Raw genomic sequence first — 16,408 nt, 5'->3', positions numbered from 1 at the left:
TACCTCATGTTTTGATGGGATGGGCCCCATGATCTCTGACGAAGCCCATGCATAGGGTGCAGCCCACCATTTTACACCTCATGTACGTTTTAATGGGGTGGGGCCCATTATTTTACAATATATGGAGTTGATCACTCCACTTCTTTTTATGGTACCAATTTATATCTTTACAATAGAGTTGTGACTTATCTATGGTGGGGCCCAGTGAATAAATGTTCACGATGAGACAGATAGATGGGCCCCAATAGGAAACAAAAGAGTTGCAGTTGTTCTCATTCTAGTGGGTTTCTCATCCCAACAGCTATGAACCGTGACTTATCTTTACATGAGAGTTGTGACTTATCCTTAATGCTCATTTTCCACTAACCATTTTTTTGTCATCCCACAATATCCCCCTCAATAAATTATGGTAATCCAAACTCATCTACAGACAAAATACAGAGCTCTCATTCAAATAAACCCTAACCCTAAAACACTTACATCTTTGGACTTATCTTCTCTAACCCATATGGCAACCAAAAAAAAAAAAAGGAAAAACTACGGCACAATTGCGTGGCACGTGGAAATAAAAAGGAATCTCACCTCTATGACCTCCACGCTTAAAACCCTTCCACCCTCACTCACTCCCTCACACACCACATAACATACCCCAAAGCCCTCCCAAAATGGCCGATTCCACTCCCCTTCTCCCCCGATTCAACCCGTCCGAGTCATCAACTCACTCACTCCCGAAAGGCTTCAACTCCCTAGACGACACAATCGAGCAGTGCATAGGAAATTCCGGGTTAACCCAGTTCCTCCAAGCCTTCCTTGCCTCTTTTGCTTGGGCCTTTGATGCACAACAAACTTTCATAAGTGTTTTCACAGACAAAAATCCTTCATGGCACTGCGTAGACTCCGGCGACATCTTATGCTCGTCTGCCGTCAACCCATGCCGGATTCCGGCTAGCGCGTGGACATGGGACGAGCCCGCCCACGCTTCTATTATCTCAGAGTGGAATCTTGAGTGCTCGGGCGAGTTTATTGCTGGACTTCCGGCATCGGCCTTCTTTGCCGGCTGCCTCGCCGGGGGTCTCCTCGCGACTCTCGCTGACTCCTCGCTCGGCCGGAAAAAAATGCTCCTTCTCTCTTGCTTGATCATGTCACTGACCGGAATTTTAACTGTGTTCTCACCAAATGTGTGGGTTTATTCTTTTCTTAGGTTTATCACTGGATTTGGACGTGCTGCAATTGGCACATGTGCAATGGTCCTCTCGACGGAGATTGTAGGTAAACGATGGAGGGACAAGGTTGGGACTATTGGGTTCTTTTGTTTTACATTAGGGTTTTTGTCCCTACCAATTATGCGCTATTTGGCAAGAGAGTCCTCATGGAGGACACTCTATTTATGGACTTCTATTCCTACCCTTTGTTATTGCTTAGCAATTTATTTATTTGTCAATGAGTCTCCTAGATGGCTTTTTGTACTCGGACGTACAAATGAAGCAATCCAAACCTTGAAAAATATATCATCTTCTAATGGGAAGAAGTTGGATTTTAACTTCTCACAAGTATCCATCAATGTGGAGACTCCGAATGTGGATATATACGTAGCCATGAAGATATTATGGGAGAAGAAATGGGCTTTTCGGCGACTTTTGGTGATGATGGTGGTGGGATATGGAGTTGGGTTGGTTTACTATGGGATTCCTCTAGCAGTGGGGAACTTGAATTTCAATCTCTATCTAAGTGTTACCTTCAACGCACTCGCCGAATTGCCCGCCGCGTTAATCACCTTATTTCTTATAGGGATTTTAAATAGGAGAAGTTTGATATTGATCTTTACTTTGATGAGTGGGGCATGTAGTCTTTTGTGTGTTTTTATGGGAGAGAGTGATAGGAAATGGGTGCAAATGGGGTCGGAGGTGGTGTCATTCTTAGGGGCATGTACTGCGTTTAATGTGGTGATAATATATACAATTGAGTTGTTTCCAACTTGTGTGAGGAACTCGGCCTTGTCAATGGTGAGGCAAGCTTTTGTTTTGGGTGGGATTTTCAGCCCTATGTTGGTGGTGGCGGGGAGGAAGGAGGGGTTCTTGTCTTTTGGGGTGTTTGGATTAGTGATAGCAAGTTGTGGGTTGTTTGTTATTTGGTTGCCGGAGACTAGGGGTGGGGCCTTTTGTGATACCATTGAAGAGCAAGAGACTAAGGAGATTGCATCATCAGATTATGTATGTTAATTAATGTATGAGAACAGCTAATTTTGCTCTATTTTATGAGAACAGCTAATTTTGCTCTATTTAATAAGGAGATTTTGTATTGTTCAATTGCCTTTACTCTCTCTCTCTCTCTCTCTCTGTGTGGAAAAGATTTATTGAGACAGCCTGGTTCATCTGCTTGTATTTGTAAGTTTTCATTCTTGGTCAGCTGAGAGAGAGAGAGAGAGAGAGAGAGAGAGAGAGAGAGAGAGAGAGATGTAAACAATTTTGAGAGGTAAATAATTTTTAAATAATCTTATCAGTTATAAACTAGAGTGGGCTGTCCCAAGTATCACTTCCCTTATCACACAACTATTATGAAACAAAATAAAATAGAATATGCATTAAAAAATCAGAATAGGGATAACCTTGTCTTTTCTTTTTTAATTGGCTTCTAAAAGCTCTGTGGAATTTTGATAAATTTTGACAGGTGGTTAAATTGTAAAGGACAAGATGAGCTAAATGTAGAGGACAAGATGAGTTAGTGCAATTAGCAATAGCATGGTAGGTGAACATAAGTGGACAAGGCTGCTGAGATTGGCACTACCGTGCTCTAATAATTGGACAAACTCAGCTTGCCTTTTTCTTTTATGAGAAATTATATGATGCCCGACCGTCAAAATAAAAGGCGGAGAGAGACAAAATCCTTCCCCCTTGATTTTTAATCCAAGGGAAAATACCGATTTTTACTTTTCCTTCCACCCTTTACATTTTGACGGTCGTGCATCATATAATTTCTCTTCTTTTATAATGGGTTCTAGGAGCTTTTTGGGAACTATAATAACCTATAACCTTTGATAGCTATTTAAATAATAAAAGACAATATATGAGTTTGTCTGTTTGTGCAATTATCAAAACATGGTAGGGAGAGTATCAGTCGCCTCTTATAACTGTGAAGACCTTTTCTCAGATTCCACAAAAACTTTTAAATATGTTTTAAAAGCCAGATCGTTTGCTGGTGGCGGTGGCGACACGTGGACACGTATTTTATATGATACGTGGGCAGGTATTTTACTGTAGGGTTTTGCTAGCGTCCATCGCATAAGGCATTTCGCGGATGGGCTGTTGCATGTGAGAGCAGCCACATCATGAAGTGGGACCCACATAGTGGGTCCCATCCGAGAAATGCCTTCTGCCATGGACGCTGTGAAAATTCCAACAAAATATTGGGACCCGTCTTCTTAGTAGATAGATAGGTCATGGCCCAAAAACATTTCTCCATAGGATGATCCTATTGTTTTGATTTGTGGAGTTTTCTACTTATCGTGATAAAATGCGCAACATATTGGGGTAAAATAATGGTCACACCCGATCAAAACGTGAGGTATAAAATAGTAGGCCCCACCCTATGATGGGCTCGGTCCGGAGATTGTGGGACCCACTCCATCAAAACATGAGGTAAAATGGCGGGCCCAATCCAATGCATGAGTTTGAGTGGAGTTGGAGTGGGACACACCCTATCAAAACATGTTGTAAATTGTGGGTATGCATGGATTAGGGTGGACATGGTGGGCCTACTCATGGTTGTAAATGGGTGGGACCCACCATTTGCATGTGTTTGGGGAGAGTCGTAGGCATAGGTGTAAAATGTCTAACGTCCACCTTATCAAAATATGTGTTGTAAAATGATGAACCTCACCCATTATATGTGTAGGGAATCTAACCGGGTAGAACTCACCGCTTAAAGCTAGCTATTAGAGGGAGGGTGCCCATTCCCTTATAAACCATCCACATCCATTTCACATGCCCGATGTGGGACTATTGCTTTTGCGTGGAACCCCAACAATCTCCCCCTCCATGCGGAAGCAACGTGGATCATCTAGCCCCTCCACGCGGCGGCAATGTGGGAACCACGAGATCTTCTCCGAGGGAATTCCACCATCCTCGGAGGCACACCGGGGTTACCGAGATCTTCCAAGGAGTTACCACGCCCCAGCTCTGATACCATTTGTAGGGAATTCAACTGGGTAGAACTCGTCCCTAAAAGCTAGCCGTTAGAGGGAGGGTGCCCATTCCCTTGTAACCCATCCCCATCCACTTCACTTATCCAACATGGGACTATACGCTTTCGCGTGGAACCCCAACAATCTCCCCCTCCACGCGGAAGCAACATGGACCATCTCGCCCCTCCACGCGGCGGCAACATGAGAACCACGAGATAACTACACCAGGGTTTCCGAGATCTTCCCTGAGGGACATTCCCGCCCTTGGAGGCAAACCCGGGTTACCACGCCCTAGCTTTGATGCCATTTGTAGGGAATCAAACCGGGTAGAACTCACCCCTAAAAGCTAGCTATTAGAGGGAGGGTGCCCATTCCCTTATAACCCATCCACATCTATTTCACATGTCCGATGTGGGACTATTGCTTTTGCGTGGAACCCCGGTTTGCCTCCGACAGCGGGAATGTCCCTTGGGGAAGATCTCGGAAACCCTGGTTTGCCTCCGAGGGCGGGAACGTCCATCGGGGAAGATCTCGGAAACCCTAGTGTAGTATCTCGTGGTTCCCACGTTGCCACCGCGTGGAGGGGGAGATTGTCCATGTTGCTTCCATGTGGAGGGGGAGATTGTTGGGGTTCCACGCAAAAGCAATAGTCCCACATCGGACATGTGAAATGGACGTGGATGGGTTATAAGGGAATGGGCACCCTCCCTCTAATAGCTAGCTTTTAGGGGTAAGTTCTACCCAGCTTGATTCCCTAGAATATGCATGAATTGTAAAAAAATCCACCATCCACTAAAACTTTTAATTGAATAAAGTTTTCAGATTGAAAATTTCCATGGAAAGAAAACAAATGACCAAGGGAAAGAAGCCCTGTAGCAAATCCCATTATAGTATAGTAAGGTAATTTACTAATTTTCTTTACTATATTTTTTTTTTCGAATGATAAATTTTACTAACTAAAAAGAACAGTAAGGCCATCAAATGGTCCATGTAGGGCTGGCAACGGGGCGGGTCGGGGCCGGATGTTGGGGTCCCCTACCCCTTCCCCTTTGCGGGGAATTTCCCCCCTCCCCTTCCCCTCCCCTCTGCGGGGATGGTGGGGAATCCCCTTCCCCTCCCCGCGGGGAATATCTAATCCCCTTCCCCTCCCCGCATCCTTCGGGGACAAAATCCCCGCCCCGCCCCGCCCCGCCCTACTCCAACATCACCCCCTCTTTAGTCATTGATACACTGATGATGGGTGTCCCTAATCAACTTGATGCAATTTCAATATATAAAAATGTTATAAACTAACATACTTATAGACGAAGGAGATATATTTCTTACTCTTCAGAAGATAGCAAAATCCCTTGAAGTACTGACTTGACTCTTGAGTGCCCTCGCAGCAGTCGCACCAACAGGCGTTATAAACCCAAATAGATGTCTGAGCAATGTTCAGAGGCTTGGGAATCACCAAAATGCAAAAAGTGAACTGTGTCCCTAACCTGAGCAATGTTTCTTTCGTGGGAAGGAATTAAGGAAACCCTAAGTCCCTAACCAAAATAAAAATGCAATTTATTATTTTATTATTTTATTTTCGCCACCGATGTTGGCACTACGATTTTTTGATAATGGCATACACTCAGCTTGTCTTTATTATTTCAACATCTGTCAAAAGGTTATTATAGTTCCCAAAATGCTCTCAGAAGCTAATTAAAAGGAAAAGACAAGCTAAGTTTATGTTTGGGGAAATCTTGTAGCCGATCCACAGAGTTTCTAGTAGTTTTCCTAAAAAAAAAACACTTAAAAATATACAAAAAAAGGCATTGATTAACGGGGCGAGCGGGGAGGGGCGGGGAGGGGAGGGGACAACTACATCCCCTTCCCCTCCCCGCACCGGGGAATTTTTTAATTCCCCTTCCCCTTCCCCTATCAAATCGGGGAATCCCCGCCCCAAAGGGGCGGGGCGGGGCGGATCCCCTCTTTTTCGGGTGAAATTGCCAGCCCTAGGTCCATGCAAACAAAGTAGCTAGAAAACAAGCAAGAAAAGAACAAAACAATGCAACCCAGCCCACGTTCAAAGAGTATAGAATAATAATTTTTGTGGTCTTTTCTCTCTCTCTCTTTCTCTCTCACATTATGATGAGATGACGTATCTTGCGATGATTGTGAATAATGACGGTGAGAAAATGATAGAAGCGACTACTACCGGAGGTATTGAATCCAAATTCTTCAATTGTTTGGTTTCCTAACCGTTCTTCTACACCATAATTTGTTTTCCGTCCATCAGTTCTATGGCTCAGATCTTTTGATCCTCAGCCTCTATTAAAGATTTCTAGAGAGATTGAGGAATGATCTTATAATGGGAGAAATTGAATGAAATCACTGATAAGTAAAAACAAAGAGATTACTAACAGGTTATAAATAGTGAGCTGTGACAGCATCCTCTTAGACTTGAAAATTGTAATTAAGCTTCTCCTATTTACATAACCTAAAAAATGTCCCTGTGTTTAATAGCTATCCTCATTTTTTCACTTCCAAAATGTTCGTAGCAATATTTTTCTTTTCGTAATCATGGTGCTGTGTCAGTAGTGAAATTATATGGTGGTGTGTAATCATGGCACTAAGATGTGACCAGGGGCGATGCCAGAAATTTTGCACAGGGGGGGCAAAAATTATAGTAATTTTTTTTCTCCAAACAAATGAAAGTAATATTATAGTTCCAAAAAAAACCCTCTATGTATTCCATCACCAACGGTGTAAACATCACTTCGGCTAAAATGCCCTTGGCTATATATTTCAATCTTGTTCCGGAGAATAAAACATATTCAAGTGAGGAATGATAGAATGAAGTGCGGCATACAAAAACCAGCTACAAGGGCGCCCCCATTGGTCCAATCTTAAGAAAGTGGATCACTTTCTTAAGATTGGACCAATGGGGGGCGCCCTTGGAGCTGGTTTTTGCAAGGGCGCCCTTCAGTCTATCATTCGTCAAAAAGTGGAATGTTAAATTCTCTTGCAAACCCCACTGGTGGAACGGGACCAATGTGCATTTATAACTTGTATAAGTTAAAGAAGAATAAATGGATTCGGTGACATTCACCAATGGGGCACCCTTTCATCTGCTTTCTGCATTCGGTGACATTCACCAATAAAGGTATATTTGTTCTTTCTCACAAAATTAAGGGGGGCAATTGCCCCCCTTCCCTTACAAGTGCCGTCGCCCCTGGATGTGACGGAGCCAGAGGGGGGCGAGGGGGGATGAGAACATAGTGTTTTTTTCTCAATTTCTCAAGATCTATATAAGTATAGACAAAGTGAGGGGATGAGAATATAGTGTTTTTTTCAACATCGAATAATCTGTTTCCAAAATTGTCTAAAATTGTAATTGTTAGAAATTGACTCTTGCAATTAATACCTCTCTCTCTCTCTCTCTCTCTCTCTCTCTGGGATGAGAACATAGCATTTTTTTCAACTTCGAATAATCTGTGTACAAAATTGTCCAAAATTGTAATTGTCAGAAATTGACTCTTGCAATTAATATCTCTCTCTCTCTGGGATGAGAACTAGCATTGTTTTCAACTTCCAATAATCTGTCTACAAAAGTGTCCAGAATTGTAATTGTCAGAAATTGACTCTTGCAATTGACACCTCTCTCTCTCTCTCTGTCTCTCTCTCTCTCTCTCTGGGGGATGAGAACATAGCGTTTTTTTCAACTTCGAATAATCTGTGTACAAAATTGTCCAAAATTGTAATTGTCAGAAATTGACTCTTGCAATCAATACTCTCTCTCTCTCTCTCTCTCTCTCTCTCTCTCTCTCTCTCTCTCTCTCTCTCTGGGATGAGAACATAGCGTTTTTTTTTCAACTTCGAATAATCTCTCTCTCTCTCTCTCTCTCTCTCTCTCTCTCTCTCTCTCTCTCTCTCTCTCTCTCTCTCTCTCTCCAGCGAACTAAAATCTCCGACATTGTGGATTTGTGGCCCACAAATGAACGGTTCGATCATCCTCTGAAGTGGGACCCAGAAGAAAACTGGAATTCACGCATACACACACCATATAAATTCTCCATTGATAAGCTCAAAATATATCAGTTATAATATGGTGTAAGCTCATATAGTTCAAATTATTTTTTAAAAAGTATTGTATAACTTACCATAGGATGATCCAAGCTGTCCATTTGATGGGCCACATTGTAAATACACTGCACCCCAATGAAAATGGTTTTTGGGGTAAAATGTATTTACGATGTTAGGGTCATAGCCCAAAAACTCATTTCAATAGGATGATCCTAGGCCACATCGTAAATACATTGCACCCCAATGAAAGTGGTTTTTGGGGTGCAATGTATTTCCGATGTTAGGGTCATAGCCCAAAAATACATTTCAATAGGATGATCCTAGATTGTACTACGATCTGTATTGGAATTGCATATTATGGAGACCTTTCATAGAGCTAGGATCGTTCTATTGAAATGAGTTTTCTAGCATAGCCTTACATTGTGGCCTATCAAATGAACGGTTTGGATCATCATATGGTAAGTTGTACAATACTTTTTGAATGATACCAGACTACACGAACTTTCACCATCCCAAAACAAATTACCCATGCCATGCTAGGAGTGTTAAATAGTGGGCCCAACCCATCAAAACATGTGTAATATAATTTGGCCCCACTACATGAAATGTAAGGGAAAAGTTATACTAGCCCCCTTTTTTACTTGGGAGAAACCCTCTAGTGTAAAAGAGTAATGAGCCTCACGTACCCATGTTCTGCCCCTCCTCAAGCAAATTCCTGGCTCCGCCCCTGGCACTAAGGTTGCGATTTTTTAGTGAAATTATATGGTGTGTATTCATGGCGCTAAAGTTGTGAACGTAAGTGAAATGATATGGTGTGCGTACAATACATGCATGTAAATATGTAATGGGGTACAACAAAAGTGCCGCCCTTGATATTTGATCCAACGGCAGCTGAATCTAGATCAAATATCAAGGGCGGCACCGTGATTACTAACAGGTATGCCCGGGGACCACATAAAAACTGGTGAATGTCATGCCAATATTTTTGTCTTTCCCATGATGATTGAACATAGGCCCCCCTACAAAATTTCATAAATGACAAAATTACACCTAAGGGTGGTACCACTTGAGGTTTGTCTTTCCCATGATGATTGAACCTGTTCTATTCATTGAATGTATTTTTTTATTTTTTATTTTTCGTTTATCTGACAATTTTTACTACATATTTTTGAACCAAAATACCGTATCAAACCCAAAACCCAGACAGATCTATATTTACGATCTATGGTGATGCTAGAGTTAGAAAAGCAAAGATGGCTTTGTCATGGGAACATAATTTAATGGAGGGAATATCAACACACATCTCATCAACACAGTAGAATCACTTAACTCTCTCTCTCTCTCTCTCTCTCTCTCTCTCTCTCTCTCTCTCTCTCTCTCTATATATATATATATATATATATATATATATATATATATATATATATATATATATATATATATATACGAGGAAAGTTTTTCTAGTCGGCCGACTAGAGAAGCTTCTCTTGTCCACAGACCAAAAAACACAGTGGTCCACATTATTTGGATAATCCAAAAACATTTATTTGATAGGCCCTAGTATAGATAGGGTGAGCCCAAAAATTCAGCTGCATAGGATCATCCTAACCCTTTGATTTGTAGAGGTTAAAAATGGACAGATTTGTGGAGTTTATAAGCGTCCATTTAAACCTCCATAAATCGAAGGGTTTGGATGATCCTATGGAGATGATTTTTTAGGCACATCCTATCTATGTCAGGGCCCATCAAATGAATGCTTTGGATCATCAAAACAATGTGGGCTCATTGTGTTTTTAACCTCCACTGTCCATTTTTAACCTCCACAAATCGAAGGGCTAAGATGATCCTATGGAGCTGATTTTTTGGGCACGCCCTATCTATGCCAGAGCCCATCAAATGAATGCTTTGGATCATCCAAACAACATGGGCCCACTGTGTTTTTGGTCGGCGGACTAGAGAAGGTTCTCTAGTCGGCCGACTAGAAAAACTTTCCATATATATATATATATATATATATATATATATATATATATATATATATATATATATATATATAAGAGAAAAATGTTCCCGCGCAGCTACTCAGATAGCTTATCTGAGCAGCTGCTTCAAAAACTCATGTGGCCCACATTTTTGGGGTGATCCAAAGCATTCATTTTGAAAGGCCCTTCCACGGATAGGGTGTGTACCAAAAATCAGCCATATAGGATCATCCTAACCCAATCAAAGGTGGAGAGGGAAATTGACATACATTGTTTCTGACCATTTTTTTCCTTCACAAATGGCAGGGTTAAGATGATCCTAAATGGGTAATTTTTTTGCACACACTCTATTCATGAAAGGGCCTTCCAAATGAATGCTTTGGATCACCCCAAAAATGTGGGGCCACATGAGTTTTTGAAGCAGCTGTTCAGATATGCTATCTGAGCAGCTGCGCAGGAACACTTCTCTCTCTCTCTCTCTCTCTCTCTCTCTCTCCCTATATATATATATATATAATTTTTTTTGTTATTTTTGATATATTTCAACAAAAAGGGAAACATATTTAAAGAGGAAATAAAGTATGTGCAGTTGCACAGATAAGCTATCTGTGTAGGGCTGCAACAGGGTCGGGTTTTTCAAAACCCTAGCCCAACCTTAGATCCCATTATCTCGGCCCTCACCCGCCCTGACCCTGAGTCAGGGCTGAAAAACCTCAATCCATTGCCCGCCCTACAGGGCTCAGTGCGGCCCTGGCCCACCCTGATTGGGCAGAGCCGGGCCGTGCCGGCCCTAATTGACCCTAGTGCAAATACCTGTTAAGAGTGCCAAAAATAAAGCAACCGCATATCATATAGAACAAAATGATCAATAAACTGAGAAAGAGAACAAAATAAGACAATATGAATTCAACAACATGACGGGCAACAGAGACAATTAACAATAATAATCTAAAGAAACATCAATCCAAGATAATAGAAAACATTAACAAAAGAAACATGCACAGATGGTTCAATTCTATAATAGAAAACTCAGGGTCGGGCCGGGTCAAAGTGACTTGAGGCATAAACCCAAAACCCGACCCAACTTGACTCAGGGTCTAAAAAAATGAACGCTGACCCGCCCTCAAGATTGGAAAATCTAGCCCTGACCCTGTTCGGGCTCAGGGCGGGTCAGAGCTGACAGGGCCAAACTTGCACCCCTATGAGTATGTGTATAAAAATCAGCCCTATTGGTTCATTTTTTTGGGGGATCCAAAGCATTCATTTGGAAGGCCTTTCCATGGATAGGGTGTGTACAAAAAATCAGCCCTATAGGATCATCCTAACCTCATCAAAGTTGGAGGGAAAAATGGAATCAACCCTGTAGGATCATCCTAACCCAATCAAAGTTGGAGGGGAAAATGGACAGACACTGTGTATGTTCATTTTCCCCTCCAACTTTGATTGGGTTAGGATGATATTATAGGGCTGATTTTTGGTACATACCCTATCTATGGAAGGGCCTTCCAAATGAATGCTTTGGATCCCCCAAAAAATATGGCCCCCCGTCTGCTTTGGATCCCATACACAGATAGCTTATCTGTGCGGCTGCACATACTTCATTTTCTCTATCTAAAAAACATATAATTTAAAAAAAAAATTAGGACAACAAATAGTATCATGAATTTATCAGATTATTTTCATGATATTTTCATGGTAAAAATTAAACATGAAGATATCTCAGTTAATTTTTATAATCTCGACAAAATTTCAAGATTTTGTCATTTTATAAAAAAATCGTAAAATATCGCAATATTTTTTAAAATATCAAAAATATGTGTGATTATGCTTTGTCGAAGGCCTAGAATCTATATTTGCAGAACATATAGCCAGTTATGTCCGCACCGACAACACCAGATAGAACTGGGAGTGTCAGGAACCATCCAAATCTTGATGTATTCTTTGCCTGTGTGATAGACAAACAAGGATCAAGTAAATTTATATAATCACTCATCACTTGCTGGCTACATTACTTGGATTCTTATAAATGGGTGAATACTTGTTTCGGATACTTGTCGGATTCCAATACTTTAGGATTCACTGCGACAATTCTAAATCTCTTTCATCTATTTTTTTTTTCTAAATATTACTATAACAAATTTACAATTATCACATCTTTAGACTTTTATATATTTTAATAGTAAGTTTTTATATAAAAATAAAACAACAAAATATTACCCATTATCACCATATTATCATATAAAAGAAACAAAAGTAGAATTGATTAAAGGGCTTTGCTAGTGTCCATCGCAAAAGGAATTTCGCATATGGTATGTTGCATGCCAGAGCAGCCACAGAGGCTCACTTCTCAGCAGATTTTGCCATCATTCACTAGGTGGCTCTGACATGCGACAGAGCATATGCGAAATGCCTTTTGTGAGGGATGCTAGCAAATCCCTTGATTAAAATATATTGGTGATTCTACGAAACATTTTTCTTAGGTTAGCTAAATCCGAGACTCAGTACTCCTGTCAGATTCCAACACTCGAACCGGTAGTCATGCAATATAGCTTTTCAGACATCCACAAAAGTGTTAGTGTGTATGCCTTAAAAGCCAGCATTGTTGTATCGAACTTTGATTTGTTAATGAAATTCATGACATTTATTGGATATTATTAAAGGGACGTGTGATGTGCTTGTTCATAATAACACATGTTTGTGTCTTTAGAGACTAATATTATCTAAATGTATGCCTTTTTCTGTTCTCATTATTTTACTAGTTTGAACTAAGCTGTGATGGCATTCATACTGCAAGTATAGATGACAAAGTGACTCACATTTCTTTTTTTCTTCTTTCATGGGTGTTAGGTCTAAAATTGGTAACAGATTATGGTAGGGCCGAAAGGGCTGATCTGGGCCTGGAGGGCTGGTCTGGCAAGTCACACCTGAAAGGCTAGGGGAGTCCTGCGCTGCACAAGGGCACAGACAAGAAGAAAAATGGTCAGAGGACCAACCCGGAGTGGTGCTCCGGACGGGCGCTTCGACACTCAAGTCAGTATGAGCAGGAGTGCTGAGCAATGTCAGAGCAAAAGCTTAGGGTATTGATTTTCAGATCCCGGGCCAGCAGCCAATTGGATGCTGAGTTCGGACCCATCAGTGCTGAGTCCGGACCCCATCAGTGCTGAGTCCGGACCCCATCAATGGGTTCACTGATTGTGATGCAGCAATCAATTTCTTTCATGGAAAGTGATTATGCTATTACAGAATTGTATGCTATATGCATGACTACGAATAGATATAGTTAGGCTTTCGAAATTAGATTTTAATCTTCTCTGCTACCCTGCAATCACATGTTATAGTAAACCTCAAGAAAAGATTACCATGTGGCTACTTATTTGGTTGCAATCAAAAGACATGATTGTCAGATATTTTGTTGGAAGAAGGGGGAGAATGATGAAAAGTATTATAAGGAATGTGGATTGTGGTAGAGAAACTCTTGCTTCTATTTAAAGCTGATGATGCTGTCTGCAGCATTGTGGCGAAAGGCGAGGACTTGGAGAAATATTGCTTGATGATATGAATGACTATGATCAACTAGTTTGGGACAAAGGCTTAGTTGAGTTTGAATTATGAATGACTATGATCAAGAGATGCTTCTTGCCTTCTCTACTGGTAATGTCAATATTTGATTCTTTGCTTGCTCGAATAGTTTGATCTATGTGGAAAACGAACACTTTATGCATTCAATTTTGGTAAGACTTCTAAACTGTGGCGTTACAAATGTTTCTCAATGTAAATTTTCTGATTTCATTTAATCAACCAAATAATATCTGTAGGAGTATAAAAAAGATTTAGAACTACATGCCGTGTATGAATTCAATGCAAAATTCTGTTACGAACCCGATCCGGTTCTCAACGGATTGATCTTCTCTGAGGGAAGATCGGACGAACCCGATCCGGTTAGCAACGGATTGATCTTTTCCGAGGGAAGATCGGCCTCTTGACCCGCTTCGAGGGAATAAAATTCAGCCCCTCTCTTTATTTCTTTAATGCCGTTAAATAGAGATAACATACATAACCGTTCAATACCATGAAACTAGGAACAAACTCTTATCAACTAAGACTCTGATAACCAATGAAATTCTAATCCACTACTCTCAACAACCTAAACAGAATGAAAGACATGTAACAAATTCCGGTAAAAAAAAAGAAATTTCAGGAAATACTAAAGTCTAGTATAAGAAATTGCCTGATTTTCTGTTGAATGGTCACGAAGAAAAAAGTGAGTGAGAAGAATTAAAAAGTGGCCGTTCCAGTGAATTTAACATATTTCTTGATCTTCCAAGAAGTTATGTTGGTTTTACTAATCATAAATCGCATCCACTATCGCTAATACATATGCCATTCTTTAGCAGTAACTCTAATTGTTCGGAACCAATATCGTGAAGGCTTGGTTGTACGATCTAATCTGTTTTTCTTGCTTATTGAAGTTCTATATATGTTGCATTGAAATTTTTGGCCCTGATGCTGACCCTGCAGAGTGTACGAAGTCCATTGTTCCAGCATATATACCCCTGGTAGAACAAGGGAAGGATACACCATTTACTGACCAACACAGGCATGACAGCAGTTACGAAGGGGACGCTATGTAGAATTCAACTTGGTTTGGTTACCTTCAATGATACAAACTTATCACGATCTATTCATAATTTTTTATCCACTTAAAATGAGTTTATTTTCATAATCATGAAGGTCTATGATCCCGGCACGACATTTGGACTAAAGACAGGAGGCCGTATCGAGAGTATCCTTGTTTCTCTTCCACTAACGACACGATGGGAATATGACCATGTAAGTTTCTGCTCATTTGTTCATTAACTTTCAAGAGGAGTATGGATTGTGAACTAAGGTAGAATCTGTTTTGCAGGAAGCTTTTAGATGCATGCATCAATCCAAAGGAATGGGTTTTACATTGATCAAAGGTTTTATTCCTTGTAAAATATTTTGCGGTTGTGCTTTTCCTGTTTTGTAGCTAGAGTCGAAGCCTCTCCTTCCTAGATTGTCTCTAAAGAATCCGCTTGTTTAGGAATAATCTCTGAATGTAGTTCTTTGTCAGAGACGAATTGCTGCATATTTTTTGATCAAGTCTTTTTGTCCCTCATTTTTTGCTAATTAAATGTTGCACTTAAAATTTTCTAATCATGGGACTAGATCATGGTGTTTTTCATGGCGGTTTCTTTCGGAGTAAAATGGTTGTAAAACAAATTTACACCATTTTTCACTTAAAAATGTGCGTAAAATCTGTTTTATGCCCATTTTACGTCGAAATAAACAGAGCCTAAAATGAAAAATGCTAAAATGTCTAGCTGTTACTCTCCTCCCTGACAGACTTCTTCCTAACCAGTCTTGATTGCACATGTATGTCCAGATTGTTAGCACTGATCCCAATGTTGGTTTTTTACTAGTCCTCTTATTACAACTCAAAACATAAAACAGTGCAATATTACATGTAGTAGGCTTAGAAGGTTCATTGGAGGCAATAATGTGCATCATAGTACAAAAAACCACCAATCATGTGTAGATGTTTATAATGGTCTAAAATGAAATTGTATAGAGATCAGGCATTCAGAAAACTAGTTTTGACCTTCAACATTATGAACAGATTTTCTTTACAATAGTTTGGTCCTATGAAAACAAAGTAGTTTTGCTTGTGGTTAAGCTATAGTTTTGTGAAAAAGTGAAGCTACAATTGGGTTAACTAGGTGGAGTGTGGTTTTCTTCGGGTTATCGGAAGCTCCTTAGTTGGGTCAGAAGCTTGCTTCAGAAGTTAACTTCCTTTTACTCCTTGAGTTTAGTAAGCTTTTTATTTGGGTGATTATTTATTTTTAACAAGAGATTTTTTCCCTTTCAATATGTCACTCACCTCGTGAATGGAGACAGGTTGCTGGTCTGACATGCGATAGACCAGCTGCGAAATGCCTTTTGCGATGGACCCTAGCAAATCCCTTTAAAACTTTAAAAACTTGTCTTAAGTTTGGCATAAAATTGATATATAGATTTCTCCCCCCCCCCCCAAAAAAAAAAAAAACTCGACATTAAATCTAAGTGTCTTCAATTATAGTCCAGTATTTTTCAAAAAAAAAAAAAAAAAACTGTACAGACCACACTATAGGATGATCCAAACCGTCCATGTGATGGGCCAACACATAAA

At 40.4% G+C, this 16,408-nt stretch overlaps 1 protein-coding gene across 1 annotated transcript; it reads left to right on the top strand.

The window, feature by feature from the left end:
• The first annotated feature begins 392 nt into the window (after positions 1-392).
• Positions 393-2,299, top strand: OCT3 (organic cation/carnitine transporter 3). The gene has a single exon (XM_077364221.1). The coding sequence runs from the start codon at positions 666-668 to the stop codon at positions 2,217-2,219; it is 1,554 nt and encodes a 517-aa protein (XP_077220336.1). The 5' UTR covers positions 393-665; the 3' UTR covers positions 2,220-2,299.
• Positions 2,300-16,408: the final 14,109 nt, after the last annotated feature.

Source organism: Tasmannia lanceolata, unplaced genomic scaffold, assembly GCF_043159265.1.
Source record: "Tasmannia lanceolata isolate RefF3 unplaced genomic scaffold, GAP_Taslan_0.1 ptg000020l, whole genome shotgun sequence".
In the NCBI taxonomy this organism is placed as follows: Eukaryota; Viridiplantae; Streptophyta; class Magnoliopsida; order Canellales; family Winteraceae; genus Tasmannia; species Tasmannia lanceolata.
Note: the sequence above shows the minus strand (reverse complement) of the source record. Positions and strands in the feature narration are given on the sequence as shown.

Excerpts from the sequence above, each read along its gene's own strand:
- OCT3 (XM_077364221.1), top strand. The coding sequence starts at position 666 with ATGGCCGATTCCACTCCCCTTCTCCCCCGATTCAACCCGTCCGAGTCA.